At 43.0% G+C, this 15,519-nt stretch overlaps 1 protein-coding gene across 1 annotated transcript in view; it reads right to left on the reverse strand.

Moving 5' to 3' along the window:
* Window positions 1–2,441: 2,441 nt before the first annotated feature.
* DHX40 (DEAH (Asp-Glu-Ala-His) box polypeptide 40) overlaps window positions 2,442–15,519 on the reverse strand; it is a 22,137-nt gene continuing 9,059 nt past the window's right edge. The window contains exons 2-17 of the mRNA XM_010009115.1: window positions 15,238–15,383; window positions 14,772–14,891; window positions 13,388–13,618; window positions 13,131–13,197; window positions 12,449–12,580; window positions 10,981–11,080; window positions 10,461–10,547; window positions 9,787–9,969; window positions 9,226–9,306; window positions 8,383–8,540; window positions 6,247–6,361; window positions 5,847–5,955; window positions 5,420–5,514; window positions 5,065–5,134; window positions 4,441–4,669; window positions 2,442–2,593 (exon numbers count right to left, since the gene is read on the reverse strand). Of these exons, the coding sequence (XP_010007417.1) occupies window positions 2,454–2,593; window positions 4,441–4,669; window positions 5,065–5,134; window positions 5,420–5,514; window positions 5,847–5,955; window positions 6,247–6,361; window positions 8,383–8,540; window positions 9,226–9,306; window positions 9,787–9,969; window positions 10,461–10,547; window positions 10,981–11,080; window positions 12,449–12,580; window positions 13,131–13,197; window positions 13,388–13,618; window positions 14,772–14,891; window positions 15,238–15,383 (2,063 nt within the window). The 3' untranslated portion in view covers window positions 2,442–2,453. The remainder of the gene's footprint in view (window positions 2,594–4,440; window positions 4,670–5,064; window positions 5,135–5,419; window positions 5,515–5,846; window positions 5,956–6,246; window positions 6,362–8,382; window positions 8,541–9,225; window positions 9,307–9,786; window positions 9,970–10,460; window positions 10,548–10,980; window positions 11,081–12,448; window positions 12,581–13,130; window positions 13,198–13,387; window positions 13,619–14,771; window positions 14,892–15,237; window positions 15,384–15,519) is intronic.

The raw sequence follows: 15,519 nt of genomic DNA on the forward strand, positions 1-15,519 counted from the left end.
GGTCCCGCTGCTGCGCTGAACCCCGGTCCGTAGGGGATGCGTCTTTCCTCGCTCAAACACCGACTACATCTTAGTTACAAATAGAAAACCAAGTCGGGAAGGTCCCGCCCGGTCCCGACCTTCCCCTCTCAGCCATCCCGGGGGGCTGCAGGGATCCCTTGGCACCGCAGGGATGTCCCTTCCCACATCACACTGATCCTCAGGGCTGTAGCATCATGACATTTGAAATTTCCCTGTGTTTATTGTCTTGGAGTGTAACCCCAGCCCCCAGGAACAGGTAAAACCTCCCTCCGAGGGGGCTGCAGAGCATTCCCAGCTCTTCACCAAGAGGCTGCCCGTGCTGGAAGCACCAACCCTGACTTTCCTTCCAGCTTTCCTGGAGGAGATTTTGCAATCTCATGGTTTTTTACCTCAGACCGTTTTTGCTTCGTCTTAAATTCTAATTTCAAAACCTCTGAACAGCCCTAGGACACAAGGAGGGGAAACCAGCACAAACCCACAACCCTCCTTTAGTGCTCTGAGAAGAAAGTAAAAAAAGCATAATAAATACAATCAGACAGCATGAGGATCTGGCAAGAGACAGGCAGCCCCGAGCAGGAGCAGGCAGCCTGGCTCCTCAGCTCAGCCCTCGGGTGTCTTTGATGTCATTTGACATGGAAGCAGCCATGACACTGCAAGTCTCATACAAACTGAAGAGCAATCCTTGGTGAGCTCCTGCAACTCACACTATAGGTTTAGTCCAAAGTGGTGGCTGCTCTAAAGCAGAGTCTGCAGAAGGGTGTGACAGAACAAACCCATCTGAACACGGGAGAAAGGGGCCCATGGAAGAGGAATTGGAAACCAGCCCCTTTCTACAGATTGATCACAACCAGCAATTCCTGGATTTGTGCATTCCCTGAGGGAGGAGAGAGGCACTAGATAAGGAGCAGGCACAGAAAAGGAGCAGGGAGTAGCAATTGAGCAGCGATTCTCCTGCCGTTAGGAATTCCAGGGCTCAGATTGGCTCGGCAGCAGAGGCATCAGGGCTGGCTCCTGCTATTGCCAGTGACAGCTGCAGGGCTGCTGCAGTTTTAAGCCTCTTAGAGCCTGGCCCCAGCAGCCTCTCCTGCATTCCCAGACAGGAATCACCCCTTGTCCCTACACTTGGCCAATCCACAGACCAGCCTCAGCTTTTTCATTTGAACAGCTTCAATCACAGAAAGAGGGACAGTTATCTGAGCTGCTCCCTCATGATGAGAAATATGAATCATCTTCCCCACAGGAGAATCCCAAGGGTTTTGAGAGCTTATGCTCAGCTGCAACCTGTGCAGTGCAGAGGTGGAAAGCTCAGCCTTTTACACCAAGTGTCACCTGAACACCAACTGAAGGTGACACGTGGTGCAAAGAACTGGGCAGGAAAAGTGACAGGAGGTTGTTCCTGTCTTTTTTTGGAAACTGATAAAAATTCTTCCTTACTGAAAGTAAAAAACAGCAAAAAAGACAAGCTCCAGCCTGAAGCACTGGAACATGTTAGGACAATTCAGGTGATAGGAGGGGATTTCTTCTTTATTGAGAAGGAAACAAACTTTATGATCACAAAGCATCTTTGTTTTTTACATACCTGAGTTGAGGGAAAAAAAAAAAAAAGCTAGTTATTTCCTTGTGTATTCTTCCTGCATATTAGAAACTCATTCTTCAGTCAGAAATCTATACATTTTAAAAATAACAGTCACCAAACTCAGAAAAACAGCCCATTAGGCAGAAGATCTGCTGAGGGACTTCCCTGAGTACTGGATTGACTGCTGGGGGTTATTTTTGCCAAATGGAAAACACACAGTGCTAAGTCATCCCTGACCAAAGAAAAATAAATCTGCATTGCTAACAAGAATGGGAAAACATGTACAAAATACTTCGAATACAAAGACATCTTCAGCCAGAACCATCACTGTACATGGCAGAGCACAATACAGAGTGGGAGCAACACTGTGACAGAGAATGCAGGGGACAAATGTCCTTTTGAACTTAGACCCTGATGGTTCCAGCATTAAACAAAGCCCTCTGCTGAGTTGTGTAGGAGCAGAAAGATTATCCAGCCACAATCAAAGTCAAGTCGATAAAATGGGGCAGTTCCACTCCTTTTAGGAAAAAAAAAATAAATTGAAGAAATTTTTATTAATAATGGCACTGAGACCACCCAGACATTTAAGTCAACTAAATACCACAGAACTGGCACCACCTCCACATTTGAGACCACTGCATTGTTGACTGTGTCACGTGGCAACAAAACTCAGCTCGGTCATCTCTCCGTGCTGGATGCAGCAGAGGAAGACTGTGTTTCTGTGCCTCAACACTCCAACTTACCACAAAGCAGAAGTTTCCCTTCATTCCAGTTAGTCATTTTGCATTATGCAAACGTGCCCAGAACAACTGCACCAATGCCTTTCCTCACAGCAGGAGCAGAGCAGCCATGACAATTACCCCACTTCTTTCAAGGGGCCACTCAGACCCTGGGCTCTTTGCTGCTTTCTCTCAAAATAACGAGCTCGAGCATCCAATATGGATTTATCATCATTCCTTCTCTCCATCTTCTTTGCAGAGTTGTCTGTGACTCCTTCTGGAGAGAGAAACAGAAATATACTCTTCTAGGTAAAACACCAACCAAACCAACCAGCCTTACACTTCCTCCTATTTCTAAAATGGCCCAAAAAAAGCCCAACAGAGTCTCAAATGTTTTTCAAGTCCCAGTTAGTCATTTGAATCCCCTCCAGAGAGGACAGACTGTATCACAGCAGGGAAAGAAAAATAAAATTAAAATTAAAAATCGTGTCTTAACGGCCATGTCAATATTTGCAGCTGGGCTCATGTTGTCCTCAAATGTGTATCTTGTTTTTTATTGTAACAGATACTGCACATCTTGTGTTTCCATCTCTTCACTAAGTTACACCTCTCAATCTCAGGTTTAGGCAGGAGAGGAACAGCACTGGGAGCAGGAAAAAACAAAAAGCTTGGAATAAATTATCCTTATAAATGTCCAGAGATGGGAGGAAGAGGGAGGATAACACACAGATAAAGGAGTGGAAAAGTCAATGCTCCAGATCAGGCACCATTTGAAATGCTTATTCTCCCACTGAGCTGAGACCTTGGGAGGGCTTTTCACAGAAGAAAAGCAGAAAATATTTTCAGTTTACAATAAAATTCAAAATAATTTAAAAAAACAAATTCAAAGACTCTGAGAACCTAAAGTATTGTGTGAATGAAGCAGCCACTGCAGCCTGCTCCTAGGGCTCTGGGCACCAGATTCTTTGATATGAAGGAGCTTTAATCAGCACTCTTAGAATATTTGTAATTATTTTGTTTTGGAGCCAAATAATAATTCAGCTCATGCTGCAACCTTTCCTTCCATTGGGCATTAATTAAACCTGTCAGCTATTCAGCCACCTATTTTCATGAAGCTTCAAGAAATACATCATCTTCAAGGTCAATATTAATCTCAAATTAATTTGCAATTGCCTGGTGAAGTAAAAAAGTGAAGGGGGATAAAGAGAACAAAGCTCAGCTCCTTGAACTTCAGATAAATAGATGAGGCTCCTCTGTGTCATCCAATAATGCAAATATCCTTTCCAGCAGATTTATAACCAAAGTTATTTCCAGTTTTTATCATTTTAAATGGCTGTTTTATAAAATAATGCAGGTGCAGAAAGAGATGGTGATCTGAGGACAAGAGCCTACATTTGTTCTGTTGTTAAGGAAACTGAAGAGAATCTATACTGCCAGGGCCTGAGCTCTACATTGAATTCATGTTTTGGGAGGGTCAGCTCAAGAGTAAAGAAGCCCACAAATACTCAGCTGCTGTATGAAACCTGCTGACAGAAGAATGCAAAGAATGTCAAGTAGCTAGATCAGTTAGCAGGCACCAGTTTTTATTAAAACTGACTATTTAAACACGTGGCATTAAATAAATTGTCAGAATGAGGCATTCACCAAAATTTGCTACTTTTTCCTCTGTGTTTTTTGTTTGGTGGGGTTTTTTCCAGTTGTTTTTGGGTTTGGGGTTTTTCTTCCCTTCACCTCCACCCCAGCACTTAGGACTTCTCCATCTCAGGACATGATTACTTTGGGTAGATACCCTTTACAAGCCTAAATACTGGTCAGACTCAAAATGCTTTTATTCAATTCTGTGTTATAGCAAACAAAAAGAAGGGGGGATCATGGCCAGAACCAGCAGACAAACATCACTACATGGATTGCTGAGGAAGGAAAAGGGTTCCAGAGCTGTAGTAAGACAAGATAACAGCTAGAGCTACACATATCAAGCACATTAAGCACATATGTGTACGTTAAGTACACCCAGATCAACATCTACTAGTCCAAGATGCATTCAGTGACATGATATATACACACGTGTCCACAACAACCAAGGAAACCTCCCAAACCACAGACACAGACTAGGAATATGCTTACCATACTGCCTTTTGAGATCCTCCTTCTGCTTCCACTTGGTTATTTCCTCCTCAGTCACTTCTTCCCTTGCCACACTGCTCAGTTCATAGGCATCAATCTGATGCAGTCTGGGCAACAAGTCTTTGACCCACTCGTAGCGAACAGGACACACTGTCCGGACGTAGATTTTGGAGGTCACTGTGACATCATGGAAGATGATCCACTCTAGGAGAGTCTCCTGATTATACAACTGGAGAAGTAAAATATTACTTCAGAACTGATTAAAAAGGCTTTTTATTTCTACAGCACCCTCCATCTTCAAATGCTTCAGATGCAAGAATGAGACAAAGCTGACATTACCCTACATTTTCAGGCAGGAAAACTGAGGCAAAATGATTTGCTTGGAACTGCCCAGGAAATCCAAAGAGCCAGAGGGAAAGCTCAGCTTGTGTCACACTCATTTAATAAGCCAAACATTTATCAAATTTGAAGAAGTGAGGCTCTTCTCCACTCTCTAAATGAACAATGCAGCAGTGCTTCTCCTGGCCATAAGTTAGCACAAATCAAAGAGGACAGGCAGAGTTTACAGGGACCCACATCTTACTCCTTTTAAAGATCCTTTACTAACAGAATTTGGTCACTTACTGTAGATGAAGGATGGATATAGACTGTGCTGCCATGTCCATCCATTGTGCAGAATGTCCTGGCTGCAGATCTGAAAGGTTTGAGAAAAAAAAAAAAAAAAATGTAATGAAACATACTTTGCTGTGATAAGACAGCAGCACTAACCAAACAAATCAGCAGCAGCATGGAAGAAATTATTCAAATATATAAGCAGGGGAACATCCTTCCAGAATAAACTGTAAAAAACACCACCTCCAGCTGCAATTGCTGAATTTCACTATCTATGGCCTTACCATTCTGCTTCCATGTACAGCTACACCTCTAAAGAATATGCATAATGTCTTTTCCATTCAGTTCCCCCAACTTCACTACTTACCTCCTAGCTACATTGATGAAGTATCCAGCACACAGACATCTTCTTAGAATTTCAGTTCTGGAGCCTTCAAATGTCTCTTTAGGGAAGTCTGGGAGCTTTGTAAAGAAAAAACAACAAGCATCAGGATCTTTGCTCATTAAAAGGTGGCTCTACCCTCTCCATCTCATGGATTTTAAACTCTGGGTTTCTCATTCTATGGAAACTATGAGGAAAGGAGGAAAACTTTCCTTTGTGCTTTTTACCACCATCATACCTGTCAAGTTACAGAAGCTACAGCAAGGATGCACTAATAAATATTTAAGTGGATTAGTTTCCGCTGGAGAAAGGCAGCAGCCACCTTGCAAAGGCTCAGTAGCCCAGTACATGTCTTAAATAGAAACTTGTAAAACTCAATCATATATAAAGTGTTTTGTTGGGTTTTTTTTACCTGTTTCAGTTTACTGATTATTTCTCGAAGTTGCTTTTCCACACTAAAAGCAGATTTTAAAGCCCTCCAATGGATCCAGTATTTCTGGCACCAAGCTGAAGGAGTCTTGCTGAGAACAGAAATACTTGTATTATAAAGAAGCCCTTTGTAAGCTGAAGGCAGTAGGTTGCCTCTATTTTTTGTTATGGTCGTACAAAGAAGGCAACCTACACAGGCAGATACTTTGTTAGTTTAAATAATACATGTCTTGATAGAAATTACACATCACAATATGGAATGAATCTGCAATTAGGCAAGATGACATGCAAGTGCATATACACAATATATTTTAAAACTATCAGCAGCAGCTGGGAGTTATGAGCAATGTAAAATTCACTTACTGTAAGGGATCATTTTATACCTTGCTTTGCACTGTTCAAATATATTTAGGAGGGTTGCAAAGTCATTGCATCCTCCCACTTGTGAGGCAAGTTCCTGGTGTTGAAGTTCTGCCTCCTTTTGCTTCTGAGGATCACCTGAGGAAGTGTAAGTTATATCTCATGTCAACAAAGCAATTTTTATTTATCACTCCTGCTTAATTTTCTATCAGCAATTCTCCAAAGTGTGCTTGACAGTCTTGGTTCTTTAATCCTATTATTTTTAGATTTGACTCTCCTGCACAGCTGCAATTACAGTTCTTCTCCTTTCACTACTGCTGAATGACAATACATAGAATCTATTAAATTTGTGATTAATCTTATCAGTTGGCACTAGAGGAAGACTTCTGGTCTCTCAGAAAGAAAGGTTCTATGTTTTGCTCTCTCACAACGAATTCACATGCAGACATGGAAACAGCTCACAGAGACCAGGTGAAAGTTTTGCTCCAGGAGAAAAAAAATCAAGCCTGTTGAAACCATCCCTTCATAGCAGCATCTCATCTGTTTAACTCAGCTTTTGTCCTAGCACTCAAGAGCCATAGTAATGGAGGTCTTAAAATAATAAGAGTCTAGAAAAAATGTGGTCTTGTGACTTCAGGGGGAATTCACCTTCACTAAATGCTAGGAATGTGCCAGGGCAAAAGCAACATTTCCCAAGTGTTATTTCAAGTTCTAAACACCCAAAGAATTTATTCCTCAGCAAAACCTATTCCCCTTTGTAGAGAGGGATATGGCTGCAAGGTCCAATGCAGTGCATGGGGGCTGGACTGCAGATCATCTCTGTGGCTGTCACAAATAACTCTGGGGAAACAAGGAGGTCTGGTCATGTCCACACTGCACAGGAGCAAGTGGACTTGAGAACTCTGTGTCCTAATGTGCAGGGCTGCTGGAGAGTAAGGAACACGTATGCTCTATCAGCTAGCTGAACAGATAACTAGGGCACACTGCCAGAGGGAGGATGGGAAAGCAAACACACATTTGTAGGAATGGGAAAGACCCCAGAGCAGGACCCAGGCTATCAGTAGTGTCAGCAGTGTCTTCAGCTGCTGCACTAACGGGCACAGTTAATAGACTACAGAGATAACTGGAGAAGAGCCAATCAGTGACTAGAAAGGACAAAGGTCTCCCACAAGGACTGTGTCACACATAGACTATATGTAGTGAAGCTGCAGGCTTAAGGGGGTGACAGACTAGAGGGGAAAGGAGATAGGAAGCAGGACATGGGAGACTGGGTTTATCACCCGTGAGAGATGCCCACTTGGAACCACAGCAAAACTACTTTTTCCATTTAGAAAAATTGAGGCAGTGACAAGATGAGCTTCTCAGAGTAACTTACAAGATCTGTTTGGCTAAGTTGAACAGAAAAGCCAATCCAGAAGCAAGTCCCATTCCTTAAAAACAAACTAATCAGTCCTGTTGTCTGTACTTAGACCAACAGTAAAACATATGCCCTGGCATCTCAGTTTTTTTGGTGAGTGTTTTTTCTTTTCCCTCCCGGAACAGTTCTCCCCAGATGACCTCTCAGCAATCCACTCGCATATGTTGCTTCACAGCCTTAAGACAAATGAAACCCAATTCCATGCTATGTTGAAGTCTTTGGAGCTATTTTGAAGTCTTTGCAGGAGCTGTTGTCCAGTTCCCAGCATGCCATGTGTCCTGACTCCAAGACCACAGAGAGCTGTAAAAGCCTATGGGCAAAGTGCCACTTTTTATTTGTCCTAATGTTGACACTCTTCCCCACAGATCTGCTACCATGTACCCTGGGAGACAAGGCCTTGCACTTGAGGAATCTCCCTCCTAATGCACCATGAGGGTTGTTTAAAGCATTAGTTTCAGGTAAATATGTCTTCCACTAGTGTTGGGTCCAACTGAGGAGACCAGCTTGCTCCCCAGCAGGAGTCTCCTGACTCTCATGAAAACACTTGTGCTGCCATTGTTCAAAATGCAGCATCAGTTCCCACTTTATAACCTCGAGGTACATCTGTGAGATACCCTGACCTCACAAACTCTTAGCACAGAAAATTACTAAGAGCAAAAAACCCCAGAGAGGGAAGCTGTAGAAAAGGTCTCCAGGTGAGGCAGTGTGTGCCAAGATGTCCCTGTCCAAGCAGAATTCCTACCTGGACGAATGAAGACGTTTTCCACAGACAACATGGCTGCAATGGGAAGCAGCAGATCTTCACAGTCAAGAGAAGCAGCTTTTATGACAGCACAGGTCAGGTTGGGAGGGAGGGGAAACTGCACCAGGAATTCACCCAGTCTTGTCACGTGGCCTCTCCTTATCCCAGGAAAAAATTCAAACACCAGATTCAACAAAACTGTATTTTAAATGTCAACAGGAACAAACACAGTGTCAGCCCCCACATACAAAGAGCACAACAGCAGCTCTTCCCCATGGCCATTCTGACCCTGCAGGCTGTGTGTGCCCAGTGAGGTGCTGAAGACATGAAACAAGTGTCACCAGCAGAAGAACGTTTCACATTTCTCTGCTTTTCTTACGCTTCATGGCAGGCAAAGCCACCTTTTCAAGTGTATCAGATTTTTTTAAATTATTTTTTATTTTCTCTCTTCAAGAAGAATTCCTGGAAGCTTAGGATAAGATCTTGCTTCCTCATCTTGAGTTCTTGGATGGGCCACACAGCTCATGCTAAGCTGCTTCGTCACAACAGTCTGGGATCTGCTGTCAAGAACTACAGCCCAGAGAGCTGATGTAATTTGTCTGAGGTCACTCAGGAACTCCAAGACAATGTGGTGAAATTAATCTGTATCTCTCAATCCTAAGCCATGCTCCAACCCTAATTCTACAGAGGGTATATGAAACCTCAGTAGTTAGCTTCCTGGTCTAATAAGGAAATATATTCCACTGCCAGGGGAAGTCATTCAGTCCACATGAACAACTCATCAACATCAGTCCAACCATTAGATTTTGAATTCCTGCAGTGACTATACCCCTTTGTTTTTACCTGTCAATTGCACCACATTGGTAAAGTTCCTTGAGAGCTTCCAAAATATGCCTTTCTTCAGGGCAGTCCAAATAGGGAAATCTAGAAGAAAAGAAAGTAAAAAAAGTAAACCAATCTCCCTCTTCAGTCCCTGTATAGCTTTGTTAGCTTTCATGTTTCATTAAAATACTTGTGTAACCTTCCAATACAGGTTTCTTTCCAAAGTGCACATAAACATCTTCAGTGTTACTACAAGCACAGCCTCAAGCTGAAGACTTACAATGATAAACCCCAGCATGGCACATGCAAAGACAAACTATTTTTTGCACACATGTGATCCTAAAATTAAACAATTCCAAAGAGACTAAGCTTTTAAAATATTTATGTCAGTCAGAAGGAGATAGTTTTGGCAAAACCTCAAACTAAATTCAAGCTCAAGATCCAATCTGGCATTAAAGACAGAAGAGAAAAGCTGATTGTACTGAAGTGCCACAGTTGGCTGGGGACATAATCCTGTCTGCTGGTGCCTGTGCTGAGACTCGGGGAAAAAAATGATAATCCTGCCCCCTCCATGGAGGTTACCTTATGACATCATGCACAGAAAGGCACTTCAAGGTCAGGATCACAGATGTCAGACTGGTCCTCTTGATCTCCGGGACAGTGTGATCAGGCATGCACTGCTCCCAGAACTCCCTGCTGTACAGCCGGTAGCTTTTCCCGGATGATGTCCTGCCTGCCCGGCCCGCTCGCTGCCTGGCTTCACTCCTGCCAGGACAGAAAGGCAGGGACAAACCAAAAATCATCCAAACCCTTGATTCCTTCTGTTCTTATCCAAAGAGAACCCTGTCATTATGGGAAATAACAGCAATTCCTGTGCTTGTAGATGGAAGATGAGACTGTGAAGCCACTGAGAAGCCCAGCTAGACAGGCCCAGCAGAATGAAGCAGCATTTCTGTGCAAAGGAAGATCTTTTTTTTTTTTAATGCTCCTCTGAATCAGGCTGTTGTACTCACAGGGATGACATGTGAGCCTCTTCAGACAACAAACAGTGTATTGTTAATTCCTTCTTAATGCCTGTAACTTATATGAAATTATATGTCCTGAACCACTTTCTATTCAGCAGCAAACAAAATGGCATTAAATTAGAGCCCCAAAGCTGCTCCTCCTCACTTTTTTTTAACTTCAGATCAATAATCACACAGTATTCTTAGAGCAACTTCCAGAAACACCAAGCACATGACCTTTTTAAAACTTACTTTGAAATGGGAACCACCTCCAGTATGTCCAGGCCAACTCGGGGGTTATGATTCAACTGCTTCACAAATCCACTATCTACAACGTATCTGAAAAAAAGATTCACACTCTGTCAGAGGAGAAAATAAGACAGGTGTCAGGAGACAGACAGGTACCTGCCACATGAAAATCCTCAAAGCAAGACAATTACCCAGTTGCTGCAAACAAGTAGTTGCACTGGTCAGTTGCAGCCCTGCAACAGTTCAGTCTACAGGATGTCACAGAAAATGGAGACTATGTTGATTTAATGGAGCTGAGATTTGATTTCAGACTAGGGTACAGAAATATTAGTTGTGTCTAAGACTACAGAACAGTATCAAGGGGTTTGTTTGGGTATTTTTTATTCACTACACACAAAGAAAAAAGGCAAGAGCTGATTATTGGGGAGGTATAGTAGCAGAAGGAAGGTGTGTTTTTCCAAATCTAGTAAAATTTCCTGAATTATTCCCTGTTAGAGCTTTTATGAAGGATAGGAAACAATACCTGACTCCTTCAATGGTCAGGGATGTTGCAGCAATGTTTGTGGATACCACACATTTCCTGATGCCTGTGGGAGCTGGCAAAAATATTCTTTTCTGTTGATCTGAAACAACAAGTTGTCAGTCAATCTGTTATAATACAGGGCTCTGATTTCAAACCACATCTCTTAACACTGTGCAGATTTACCCAAACACTTAATGAAAGTCATCTGGATGAAATCAGAAAGTGAATCCCATAATATTCTAAAATACAGATTCTGTGTTATTTTAGCAAATAACTAAAGGGTATTCACTTTGTTGTTTGAATATTCAAGAACATTTTGAGACCAGGAAAGGCTGACTCTCCTGGATATTTCCTAACCCAGAGCTAGGAAAAACAAACAAGATGTCTGGTCTAAATAGAATCTTCATGAAGGGTTTGAACAATCAGAGCAAGTGAAGGTGAACATGAAAAGATTCTGTTAAAACCCTCAAGTTTCCAGCACATCTTTGAACATGTAACAAAGCAGCATATGCAATTTCCATTAATTCATTTGGCTCTCCAAGGAACAAAATAGGAAGGTAGAATTTCACCTTTACCCTGAGGTTTTTCTCATTTATTATACTTGAAAAATATAAAAATCTCTTTAAGGAAAATTCTCTGTTGTGTATTTTAAAAATGTTAAAATACAACAGCCTCCCAGTAACTACCACAAAAGAAAGAAACAAACCTTCACTCGCAGTCAGGAATCTAACACCCATCATGGAGTAAGGAAGATGTTACACCTTTCTTTTACACAGCTTTTTATTTTGCTCTCTCAAGAAGGTTAAATTTTTGCTCCCTCTCAGTAGATCATGACCAGATCTTTCCTATCAGCAGCCCTTCCAGATGGAAATTGCTGTCCTGCTCTTTTGGGCACTTATTCAGCCTCCTGGCACTCTACACACTGCACCCACACACCGACACATCGCGCTCGAGTTCATCTGAAAATACAGTGTCTGTAAAGATCAAAGGCCCTTTGGTTTTCATTCTTTGAAACTAATGGTGGTTCTGCTGCCAAACAAAACAGATAAACTCCTTCTGTACATTTCTATGTGGTGTAACACTGTACTGCTTCTATCTTCCCTTACAGGTTTGCTCTCACCACCAAACACCTGCTGGTAATATCTTTTCAATCTAAAATAACCCATGAGGGCCTAAGGCAGACTTCTGAACTTCCAGTTAGACAAAGCTGGAGACCTTGATGCTATGTGAGTCCATTTCCAGTGGATATGAACTTTAACTGAAGGCTTCAGTGCAAGTGCAGAAGAGGCTGAAGTTTGATTAGTTGATGAACACCACAGAAATCCAAACAGAACAGTGTTGTAACAAATAGGTTAATTAATGCCATTTTCTCCACTCACAACAGAAGCCTTTGAGTAGGATACTGTTAACAACTCTTGCAGTCAACATTTATGTCATTTAAGTTTCACAGGACATTTTGTGCTCTCACCTGTTGACATGGACCCATACAAGGGTAAGATAAGCAGGCCTTCCACAGAGCGATCATGCACTTCATACCTGTAGTCAATAGACTCTGCCTTCTTGAAAAGTAAGTCACAAGCTCTTTCTATCTCAATTTGACCTAAAAAAAACCCACACAAGAGCACTTAAGTGACCTATTTAGCTACAGCTCTGCTCTCCCAGCTTGCAACATCTTTAAACAAAATTGTTTTGCTCATATTAGAGTCATCAACACCCTTCCAAGAAGGAAGTAGTACTTAATGAGAATTAGCTCAGGAGGTGACATCCAGTCTTCCCACAGTGCCTCCCACCCAGGCTTTTCCTTTAAAAAAAAAATGCATAAAAGTGAGTTCCTGGCCCATAGATTGATGTAGGTTTTTGTAATTAAAGAAATGTTCCTTTCCTGAATGAATAATAAAACAAAACACGAAGACAACACAGAGTAAACTTGGCACAGGAAGAAAAGAGCTTATGCAAATTTTTAAGCTAATATTTTTCCTGTCTGATCTGACAGGCATGGATGAGAAATACCACTTCACAGGACTACATGCCTCAACCTGCAGCTTTCCCTTCTCCACTTACTGCTCTAGAACAAACTACAGTCACTGGAAGGATGTACTGGAAGCAATGCCATGCCTCACCTGGAATAAACATCAGTTTTTAAGTCTCACCTGTCAGGAAAACCAAGATGTCACCCTCTGGTTCATTCAGGTGGACATTCAGTGCCACTTTTACAGCCTGAAACGAACAAGAAACAACCCAATAACAGCTGGAATCTCACTTTCTCTAAAACTCATGGTGCTGATTAATTCTTCACCATATCCTGTAGAGATGTGAAGAACCCAGTAACACAGCAGCTAACGCTTATGGTCACAGATAACAATCACACCAAAAACACAACACAGAAACAAAACACAACAGGCCAGACCTCTGTAACATAGGCAGAGCTGCCCACATCCCGTGGGCTGAGCAGGTTGCAGAATATCTCCTTGACAGGATAACTTCTTCCTGGAATATGCAGCACTGAACAGTGTCCAAAGAACTCCGAGAGCTTGTCTACCTCCAGGGTGGCTGACATCACCACCACTTTCATGGCTGTCTCCCTGTCTGGGGGCTTCTTCTGTAGGAACAGTTTCTTCAGCAAACCAAACAAAATATCCTAACAGAAAGACAGAAGCAAATGACATTAGCATCCCAGCTCCCTTAGAAATGCCTGACAAACTTGGAAGGGACTGATTTTATCCCACAGATACAGTGAAGCCAGAAAATTGCATCTTCAAGGCCTAAGCACTCAGAAGGACACACACACTCTGTCCTGTGAGCATCCTATTTAGCTTCTAGAATGCAATTAATATTTTTATCAGCTCTTCTCACAGCCTACAAACAGAATCAGTGTGACTTAAAATCCTTTGGTTTTCATTTTTATCTCTCACAGGCAAGTCACTTGCAAGCAGTTACCTCAGATTCACTTTAAAAGTCACCTCCTTTGTTCAGCACATGTCACCTGCCCGAGCATACCCCCTCCTCTGTTGTACTATTTATTGTTACAACTTCAGCAAGTTTAGTACACTCTGCAGTGCTTTAGATTTCTTAAAAAAACCTGTTTCTTTTAGTTAGACACAGATGATATAGGAGTAACTTCTTACATCATCCTTGCTCAGAGACTTGCAATAGCTTGAGGGCAGAAGGGAGATGCAGAAAACTTTCTCTCTCTTCCCTACCTGGACTGGGAGGTTGTTTGACACACAACACAATCTCCTGAGGACTGAGTGACTTGAGTTTCACTCCCCTTGCCACAGAAGGGTCAGGGTGACATTTGATAGCTTTTTGGTACTTGGGTCAGTCTGGACACTTCCATGACCCCAAAAGCCCTAATCTCTTTGGCACAGTCATACACACGCCCTATGAAACGTTAGGCCTTAGAGTGAGAGAGATGTTCCAGGACTTTGTTTGCTTGTCTGCATTTTTGGTTGGTTTTTTTTTTTTTAAATTAGGGTTCTAGAGGTTTGTGTTCACTGTGCTGGCTTGGAAATTTTGGAAAAGTGTCCAATAGCCAGCTAAGTTTTTATTGCTTTCAAGTACAACAGCTACAATTCCAATAAGATCACCAACCACATCTTATTTTCAGATTATACAGGATAGAATAAAGAAAGCAGTAATTCTATGCTCTTAGGACAGCAAAAGCACAAAGTGCATCCCTGGCAAGTCAGACACAATCCTTGGGGATTGTGCAAAAGTGAAAGAAAGGTCTGAGTGGACCTCAACAAAGTACAAACAGTGACCCAAAAGGACAGACACAAGGTGACACTCACGGTGCTGAGGCTCCGCTCGTGGGCTTCATCCAAAATGATGACACTGTACTTGCTGAGAAGAGGGTCTGCCAGGATTTGCCTCAACAAGCAGCCATCAGTCATGTACCTGATGGCAGTATCCTGAGAGGTTTGATTAGACATTCAGCTGTTATCCTGGATTTTTACTTCAAAGTAAAGGAAAACTCTTCTACATAGATCACATATGTGTCCAGAACACACAACCAGATTGCATCACAGGTGCCTGGCACTGTTTCACTTGTAAGGTGTTCACATAACTCTACCAAATGAGTTGTATGATACACACAACTGCAGCTTCACCTCAGCTGGGACAGATAAAGCCCCAGGCGCAGCAACAGGGCCGTGCTGCTCCACAGAGAGGCCCACAGGCAGGAAACCGAGGCACAGCCCACTGATCCCACCACAGCCTGCCAGGGCACAGGAGGACACACAGTCCTCACAGCCCTACCTCGCTGGTGCAGTCATCAAAGCGGACTTGGTACCCGACGACGCTGCCCAGGGCACAGCCCATCTCCTCGGCCACCCGCTGGGCCACCGAGATGGTGGCAACGCGGCGGGGCTGGGTGACACCGATGGCCCCGTGCTTGGCGAGCCCTGCGGGAGAGACGGGGAGAGCAGGGACCCTGAGCTGTGCTGCTCAGCTGACACACCGGGAACCTGCGCAACGCGCGTGTGGCCGCAGCTTTTCCGTGTAAACGTTTAACCGAGGCCACCGGGTCTCGCCGCAGGC

Source organism: Chaetura pelagica, unplaced genomic scaffold, assembly GCF_000747805.2.
Source record: "Chaetura pelagica isolate M959 unplaced genomic scaffold, ChaPel_1.0 scaffold72, whole genome shotgun sequence".
Classification (NCBI taxonomy): Eukaryota; Metazoa; Chordata; class Aves; order Apodiformes; family Apodidae; genus Chaetura; species Chaetura pelagica.